Below are 10,000 nucleotides of genomic sequence, written 5' to 3'. Positions count from 1 at the left end.
ATAGTAGGGAGAGAGAGGGAATGGGGGGGGGGGGGGGGGGGGGGGAGAAGGGGCTAGTGGGTTGGTTCCTCTCCTCTCTGCGTCCCTGCCTCCTCCCCCTCCTCCTGTGAGTCAGTCAGCCTAGAGTAACAACCAAGTCTAGAGCCTCCACAGAGCTGGCTACTCTCCGCACAACATACACACACACCCACACTCACACACACACACACATACTCTTTCTCTCTCTCTTGCTCTCTCTCTCGTTTACACACACTCTGTTTCTCTCGCACACACACACTCCAGCGGGTGTACTTTATACACAGACGCATACACACACACACACACACACACACACACACATAGCCGGGTGCTCTGGGCTGGCCAGTGGTCCGTCTTGTAGGCTGTAGAGTGTGGAAGCGGGGTAGCGGGGTAGTGGGGTAGCGTGGTTGCGGTCCTGCGAGTCAGCGAGCGGCGCAGTGTGTGTGTGTGTGTGTGTGTGTTGTGAGAATGCCCTCCAGAAGCATAGAGTGTGACGGCACCGTCCTCATCGCCTGTGTGGTGGACGTGGAGGTGTTTACCAGTCAGGAAGTCAAGGTAGGACGCAATACACACACACACACACACACACACACACACACACACACACATACAAACACACACCCACACACACACGTGCACATACACATACATATACACACACACACACACACACACATGGACATACACATACATATATATACACACACACACACACACACACACACTGTACCCACACAGCACACACACTCACAATAACAGAACAGTACAGACTCCACATTTCTAGCAGAACACAGACTCTATAAGAGTTTAGAGTTTGTGTCCCATGGATCAGTCTATGTTTCTATAACAACTTGACTCAAATGCATGCAAGCAGCTCGCAATAGCTGACTCCTATTGTTTTGCACTGTTGTTACATGTTTTGCCATTCAGGTCTAAAATGATTGAATTGTCTTTTGTTAACTGTCTGTACATTGTTGTCCCATGATCTGGGTCGAGCTAAAGGCTAGTATAACAGTGTCCACGCTAACAGTGTCTATGCTAACAGTGTCCCTGCTAACCCAGTGTCCATGCTAACCCAGTGTCCATGGTAACAGTGTCCATGCTAACAGTGTCTATGCTAACAGTGTCCCTGCTAACCCAGTGTCCATGGTAACAGTGTCCATGGTAACAGTGCCAATGCTAACAGTGTCTATGCTAACAGTGTCCATGCTAACCCAGTGTCTATGCTAACAGTGTCCATGGTAACAGTGCCAATGCTAACAGTGTCTATGCTAACAGTGTCCATGCTAACCCAGTGTCCCTGCTAACCTAGTGTCCATGGTAACAGTGTCCATGCTAACAGTGTCTATGCTAACAGTGTCCATGCTAACCCAGTGTCCCTGCTAACCTAGTGTCCATGGTAACAGTGTCCATGCTAACAGTGTCTATGCTAACAGTGTCCATGCTAACCCAGTGTCTATGGTAACAGTGTCCATGCTAACAGTGCCTATGCTAACAGTGTCCATGCTAACCCAGTCAGGTGTGTTGTACTAGACACAGCTGTGTACTCTATCAGCTGAGAGGAGATGAAAGGCTGAGTGGTGTTTGATGTGTGATACTTACGTAACACAATAACATAAAGTACATGGTCTTCGCTACAGAGATGACCTACTGTATTTACTGCACATACATGTGTGTGTGTGTGTGTGTGTGTGTGTGTGTGTGTGTGTGTGTGTGCGTACGTGCAAGTGTGTGTGTGTGTGTGTGTGTGTGTGCGTACGTGCAAGTGTGTGTGTGTGTGTGTGTGTGTGTGTGTGTGTGTGTGCGTGTGTGCGCACGTGTGTGTGTGTGTGTGTGTGTGTGTGTGTGTGTGTGTGTGTCTTCTGATGTTCCTTAATAAATACTGTACACCAAAACTTAATAGCAAATAATAGTCACGCATACTTCTCTCATTGCTGTGACATTTATTTAGCCCTGCCGGGGGTATGTTGTTTATTCCTAGTAAACATTAGTACACCAGAGATTATAGACATACAGCTACGCTTCATCTGTTGGACGATTCTTTTAAATGTATGTTTATGTGTTTGCTGTATGCAGTGTTTGTTTTATCGAGGACATCTAAGCCTGAGATCAGACAATGTTTCCGTAGCTTGTGTTGGATTTTGCACAACAGGATGATAGCTTTGTGTTCTTTTGGCATGCGGGAATATTTATAATGGGGCTTGCATAACTCCTGTCCTCAGTCTTTGTGTAAAACATTCCACTGCACGCCTCTGTCAATTTGTCTCGAGTGTGTCTCTGAATGACACACACTCATGCACACGGGCACACACGCACTCACACACACACACATACACACACACACACACACTTGCACGTATGCACACACACACACGCACATACACACACACACACACACACAAATACACATACGCACACACACACACTTGCACGTACGCACACACACACGCACATACACACACACACACACACACATACATTGCTCGTCATGTGCACCACTACTCACTCCATTCATAAAAACCCTGATGTGATGCTCTGATGTGTCACTCCTCGGCCAGATCGGATCTCCTTGCAGACACACACGCACACACATATGCACATGCACTCGCACTCGCACACACACACACACACAATGATCCACCGTCGGAAACTCTCCAGTCAGCAGGTCAGTGGTAGTCAGAGAGTCGACCTGTGATTATTCTCTCAATGGCCCCAGCCACCCCAGGTCCTAACTGCCCAGCCACCCCAGGTCCTAACAGCCCCAGCCACCCCAGGTCCTATGGGTCCCAGCCACCCCAGGTCCTAACAGCCCCAGCCACCCCAGGTCCTATGGGTCCCAGCCACCCCAGGTCCTAACGGCCCCAGCCACCCCAGGTCCTAACAGCCCCAGCCACCCCAGGTCCTAACAGCCCCAGCCACCCCAGGTCCTAACAGCCCCAGCCACCCCAGGTCCTAACAGCCCCAGCCACCCCAGGTCCTATGGGCCCTAGCCACCCCAGGTCCTAACTGCCCAGCCACCCCAGGTCCTAACTGCCCCAGCCACCCCAGGTCCTAACAGCCCCAGCCACCCCAGGTCCTAACGGCCCCAGCCACCCCAGGTCCTATGGGTCCCAGCCACCCCAGGATCTAACTGCCCAGCCACCCCAGGTCCTAACTGCCCCAGCCACCCCAGGTCCTAACGGCCCCAGCCACCCCAGGTCCTAACGACCCCAGCCACCCCAGGTCCTAACAGCCCCAGCCACCCCAGGTCCTAACAGCCCCAGCCACCCCAGGTCCTAACAGCCCCAGCCACCCCAGGTCCTAACGACCCCAGCCACCCCAGGTCCTAACGGCCCCAGCCACCCCAGGTCCTAACAGCCCCAGCCACCCCAGGTCCTAACAGCCCCAGCCACCCCAGGACCTAACTGCCTAGCCACCCCAGGACCTAACTGCCCCAGTTCAGAACCTTTCCAGAAATGTCACATTGACATTGTCCTTGAATAGGTCACCTATTTCTGGGATTTGGTTATATTCCTGTTGTGTTATGAACTAATTAAATTGTATTTTGTGCACTCAGAACCAGACAGATTTTTCGACTGGTGTATACCATATGGGGGTGTTGTTTTGAATGTAATGAATGAGTATTCAACATAATCACTGTCTTCTTAACACTATAATCACTATGGTAATTACCGTATAATGACTGACTGTGACCAGCTGACTAAGGAAACTTGTGACATGATTATGTGAGGTCATGAGAGGGATGTGGGTTGAAGTTGCGTCACTGTTTATCAAGACTATATTTACCAAAAACTTAACTCTCATTATTTACAGACAGGACTTTGAACTGTCACACACACAGACACAGACACAGAGACACAGAGACACCTAGACACAGAGACACAGACACACACACACACACATACACACACACACATTTGAACTGTCACATTTCGTCATGGCTATATGTTGTCCCTGTCTGTTCTCTCTCTCTCCTGACACGACGGTTCCAAACCACATTCCAAACCTTGGAATTGGAATGATACCACATTCCAAACAATGGAATTAGAATAATATCACATTCCAAACCTTGTAATTAGAATGATATCGCATTCCAAACCTTGGCATTAGAATGATAACACATTCCAAACCATGGAATTAGAATGATAATTATAACCATCATTACTGTTCTGTCACTGTTTGAAGAGTAGTTTGGTTTTCCAGCATTCACATCTGACTGTCTCTTCTTCAATCTTCCTGATAAAGCAACATCCCTGTGTGTAGACCACGCCTGCAGAACACACCTAGAACAAAAGGTTCTACTGCATATGGAAACAAACACAGTAGGGTCCTACGTGGCACTAAATCAGGTTCTTCAAAGGGTTCTCTTACACGGACAGCCAAAGAACCCCTTTTTTTGTAAGGTCTCTTGTGGTTACTATCATCTCTGTCGTCACTGCTCGAGACATCCCTGACTTGTTACCCCAGCAACTGGGTTCCTACCTGTCTCTATAGCGCCGTACCGGCGTTATGCGTTTTCCATCCCATAATTTCATTCTGTGTTTAACTGGTGTTTAATTCATTCTCCCCCTCCTCGTTTGCTCTAGATTAATCTATGTTCCCATGTTATTACAGATCACTATGCTTGCTTTGGTTTAAATGCGATGAGACAAGAGGGAGGCTGGTCTGTCTAAGGCAGCAGTGCCCAGTATGGGATGGGCGTTGGGATGCTGTCTGGCCGGAAGGCTGGTCTGTCTAAGGCAGCAGTGCCCAGTACGGGATGGGGCATTGGGTTGTTGGATGGCTGGGAGGCTGGTCTGTCTAAGGCAGCAGTGCCCAGTATGGGATGGGCGTTGGGATGCTGTCTGGCCGGAAGGCTGGTCTGTCTATGGCAGCAGTGCCCAGTACGGGATGGGTCAAAGGCACCCTGAGGTGTAGATCCCTCTGGATCTGGTGGAGGAGATATGATTGATTTTGTGGTTGTTATAAAAACACTTGATATACTTCTGGAAGAGAGCTGAAAATATGACATGATAGGGATTTTATCAACACTGCCCCTTGTCCCTTTCCCTCCCCCCTCAGCCCCCCCCCCCTCCCTGTCCTGATGTAAAACATGGCTGTTTCTGACACTGGTTTGGGTTGCGCAACATCAGAGGAGATATATTTGGACTGGGATCAAAGTTCACTATGAAAAGAGCCATCTGAGACAGATAGAGAGAGAGAGAGAGAGAGAGAGAGAGAGAAATAGAGAGAGAGAGGGGGGGGGGGGTGGGGGGGGAGAGAGAGCGAGAGTGGTACCAGAGAGACTCTGGTCTGGATGTGTTTAAGATGAATTATCATTCCCTTCCCCTACAAGGAATAGAGACTGAAAAAAAACATAATTTCTCTGGTCTCTGTTTCTCTTAGCCTTTTCTAGGCAATTCATCTCCCTCTCTGCCTGTGTGTCTGTCTGTATTTCATTAGCAGCACACAGAGAGGCTGTTCTGTAATTAGATTTGACATTCATCAGTGGATGAGGGTGTAAAGGTGAGTCCTGCTTTAGTGTTTTCCTCTCCTGCCATGGTACCCACCCCACTGTTAGCAAGGAGCTTATGCCAGTAACTAAGCGGTAAACATGCCCGCTCGGAGCTGGTACACACTGTAATTACCTTAAAACCCACACACATACCACACCGCCCTCAAAGAGGGGCTCTGGAAGACACACACACACACACACACACACACACACACACACACACACCAATATCCCAACACCTTGGATCACTTTGGTTCCTTCCCCAAACACACCACCCACACTCCATTCAATCTTGTAATGTTATTCCACTGCAGTGCTGTTCCTATTTGATGGGAGTGCTTTAGTGTGACTGACCCCAATAAAGCGATGTCCTCTCAGAACCGGTTTGGTCCAGATCTCACCCACTTCTCCTCAAGGAGAAGTGACACAGCACAAAGGTCAAGTTGAGTGGCACTCCCCCGTGTCAGTCAAGCTATTTATAGCCGCTTTGTTGTCACTGGTGGGGGATTCTTTTCACCATAGCAATGCAGGCAGGGGGATGTGTGTGTGTGTGTGTGTGCGTATGTGTGTGTGTGCGTGCGTGCGTGCGTGTGTGTGTGCTCTGAACGTAACACTCAGTGGTAATTTCATGCTTTACTGGGCTGTGTTGGTAGGGCTCAGACGTCAGAGAGAGAAATTGATGTTTATAAACTGGGGCTGCTGCTTGGCCTATCCCCAAGCCCTCCTGTCAGAAAAACACAATATTTTTCTCTCTGTCGCTGTTTTTCTGACTTCAATTTGACCTTGAAAGACTCTCTGCATCAATTAGCCCCCCCCCCTCCCCCCAACAAAAAAAACAAAACCTAAGTACCCCCAAAGAGTCACTTAGCCGAATTAGTAATTTCCGTGTTATTGTTATTGTGCTGCCTAATTGTACCTCCCCCTTGTTTTCTTAGAATCACACATCATGATTCATTGCGATTCTGTCTTCAGAAACCGAATAGGACTGCTAGCCCGAGCATTGAGCAGCCATGTTCTTTTTGCATCCCCATGTCCCTCCCACTGCCCTTGCGATGCTAACACGACAAAAACAACAACGACCCACCTCTCGTTTTAAACCCTCATCCGGAGCACTTAGGTTGATATTTATGTCTATAATTGGAAAGCATAAACCTTCTGGAACATTGTTTAATAGAACTCAGAACAGACCCTCCATCTTGACATTTGGAGTTTTAATGGCGTGACTGACTACAAAGACCAGATGGTAGAATTACTGGGATGTTCACCTTTTTAGCTCACCTTTATGGAAGGCCACTTAAAGACAGCAACCGCACGCACGCACGGTTGTGTGTGTGTGTGTGTGTGCGTGCGTGCGTGCGTGCGTGCGTGCGTGCGTGCGTGCGTGCGAGTGTGTGCCTGCGAGTGGCGCATGCCAACATGCCAACATGCCAACCCTATTGCTTGGTTGTGAGGTTTTTAGGCCTGATTTCAGGGGATTCTGATTGACCTGTTAAGTTGTATTGCATGTTCTCGACTTGACTGAAAACAGCAACGTGCTGATGATGAGCCTCACAGGCTCTCGTCTGCGGGTGTTTAATCTGTATGAATCTCTCTCATACACAATGTTGACAACATCCTTTGTTTTGGTCCTTGTGTTGAGCACGTTGCCATGGCTACGTCTCCGGTACACTTCTCCTAAAGTTGTTCCCATGACTCTTCACTTTCTTTCACTGTCATCCCCACGACACCTGAACCCACTAAGCCTCTCTCCCAAAACCATCCAGGAATGGGAATTAGGCCACTACAGGATTTATGGGAATGGGATATGACTTTATAAAACCGTGAAGAGTACATGTTAGAAACCAACATATTAACACCATTGCCTCACTGTTCCTGGAAAGAGGTATTTTTTTTAATGAGAACAGTAGGCGCAAACAGTTATTTCATCATACCAATTGAGTCATCGTAAAGCCGCTTTAACTTTTAATTTATTGTGAAGCATCATGCCCCTTTTGTGTTGTTGGTGGTCACAAGAGAGGCTGGTGGAGGTAGAAATCGGAGGACGGGGTCATTGTAATGCATGGAATGGAATGAGGAATGGTATCAATCACAATTTCTTCCGATTTCTACCTCCACCAGCCTCCCCCAGGTGTATTCTATTTCTCCCCCCCCCTTCGCTGAACATGCTCTCTCTCGGGTGAAGACACTGATCTGGGACCAGCGTACCCCCTCCCAGTCCTGATCTGAACCATGAGTGGGAAATACAAAACTGACCAGAGATCAGCATGTATAGGCAACTTCAGCCTACTCTGAGAAGCACATGGCTCAGGAGCAGACCCGAGTCCAACAGTGTTTCAAATACTTTCAAATACTTTGAGTGTTTGCTTGAGTGTGCCTGGAATGCCCAGATGGGCAGGGTTTGGCCCTTTGAAGACTATTCCATTGGTGCCATTGTGCCAGGCAAACTTAATCAAGCAAAGCTAAGTATTTGAGAAGCTTTGAGGTCTGCTCAGGAGTGAGATATAACTGAGATGGTTTACTGCATAAGCCAGTCTCACTGGTGACAAAGAACAAGCCGTTCTCCTCAAGGGGGGAAAGCTGCTCGCTCTGTCAGAAGACATTTTCTTTGAGTGTGTCTGTTGGTCCTCTGCCCAAAAGGAACCAGGGTGAGCCTTAGAGAACACACAGATACTCACACTACGGTGCCAGATCTGAGTACAGTCTCAAAACGATCTCCAGAGACACGAGGAATTCTTTATCGTTCACTGCCAGACTAAAACCAGTGTGAGATGCCATTTTGTCTACATTGTCTACCACCATGGAAAAGAGACAAATGAAGACAGCCTGTATATATTGTAAAACATCCTTTCAATTATACCCTACGGTTACTGTTGTCTTTCATCATCTCGAACCAGTCTGGCCATTCTCCTCTGACCTCTGGCATCAACAAGGCATTTTCGCCCAGAGAACTGCCGCTCACTGGATATTTTCTCTTTTTCGGACCATTCTCTGTAAACCCTAAGAGATGGTTGTGCATGAAAATCCCAGTAGATCAGCAGTTTCTGAAATACTCAGACCAGCCCGTCTGGCACCAACAACCATGCCACGTTCAAAGTCACTTAAATCACCTTTCTTCCTCATTCTGATGCTCGGTTTGAACTTCAGCAGGTCGTCTTGACCATGTCTACATGCCTAAATGCATTGAGTTGCTGCCATGTGATTGGCTGATTAGATATTTGCGTTAAAGAGCAGTTGAACAGGTGTACTAATACTAGAATATACTAGCAGTAGAACTTAATCTGTCTTCTACCACACAATTACGTAAAGCCACCGTACAGTATGTTTCAAACTCGTTTTCCCTAAGAAGCAGATCATTTTAGATATTTCTTTACTTATCATGGAGACAACCACCATCAAGATAGAGCCATCATCTGTTAGCCTGGCTCCCATCTGTATTCCCGTTGAGCCAACTCCTCTGACTCTCTCCAGAATGCCAAACATTCATGCCAGACAGGCTTGGCATTACAACAGTGAGAGAGAGGGGTTGGCTTACAGCACGTACAGATCTGGGATCAGGCAAATATCACCAGAAGGACATTAATGCATGCGCGCACATGCACACACACACACACACACATTCGCCCGCACTCACACTCGCACACGCACACACACACACACACACACTGAAACACACACAGAAACACACACAGAAACACACACACACATACACACATCGTCAGTCACAACCTGGGATCACTACAGAGGTCAGCTAGATGGATCTACTATAGTGCCATAGTCCTTTTTGTCCTCTGTAGTACAGGAATGTCCCGGATCGGGAATGCTGCTCCGGAACACCGCGTCTGGATTCTCCAGTGAAAACAATGGCTGTTTCTCATTAACATTCTATTCTGACTGCAGTACAGAACGCACACACACACACACACACACACACACACACACACACACACACACACACACACACACACACACACACACACACACACACACACACACACACACACACACACACACACACACACACACACAGCACCAGGCAGACTCTGCATTCCCTGCGTAGCTCCAGTGTGTATTTTACTTTGGAGCAGGAATGCTCCTAGTCCTCGCGGCTTGTGTCAATGTTGTCAGAGGTTAATGAGTTTTACTAGAACGGTATTCTTCATCCAGCATCATGTTATTTAGGAAGGCTTGGTTTATATGAGCCATTTTTCTTTGGCATTTTGGGCATGCTTTGCTTTTGCCTTGACTCAAGAGCTGTGTGTGTGTGTGCGTGTGCGTGTGCGTGTGTGTGTGTGTGTGTGTGTGTGTGTGTGTGTGTGTGTGTGTATGTGTGTGTGTGTGTGCGTGTACGTGTACGTGTACGTGTACGTGTGTGTGTGCGTGTGCGCGTACGTGTGTGCATATGACATCATATGGTTCTGGTTTCTGGTACACTGCCACCCATCCCTCCTCTGCAGTCCTGGATCGGAAATAAGTTCTATATTTGGATGG

The 10,000-nt window shown here is 48.0% G+C and overlaps 1 protein-coding gene across 3 annotated transcripts in view; it reads left to right on the top strand.

Moving 5' to 3' along the window:
- rcan2 (regulator of calcineurin 2) overlaps positions 1 to 10,000 on the top strand; it is a gene marked incomplete at its 5' end in the record, with an annotated part of 52,078 nt that overhangs the window by 25,239 nt on the left and 16,839 nt on the right. The window contains one exon of one of the 3 annotated variants that reach the window (XM_083688396.1): positions 430 to 573. The exons of the other annotated variants lie outside the window; for them this stretch is intronic. Within the exon in view, the coding sequence (XP_083544522.1) occupies positions 487 to 573 (87 nt within the window). Of the gene's footprint in view, positions 1 to 429; positions 574 to 10,000 lie in introns of those variants that run through there. 3 annotated transcript variants of the gene reach the window in all.

Source organism: Argentina silus (assembly GCF_951799395.1).
Source record: "Argentina silus genome assembly, chromosome: 17".
NCBI classification, from domain to species: domain Eukaryota; kingdom Metazoa; phylum Chordata; class Actinopteri; order Argentiniformes; family Argentinidae; genus Argentina; species Argentina silus.
This window is presented reverse-complemented; position numbering and strand designations above follow the sequence as displayed.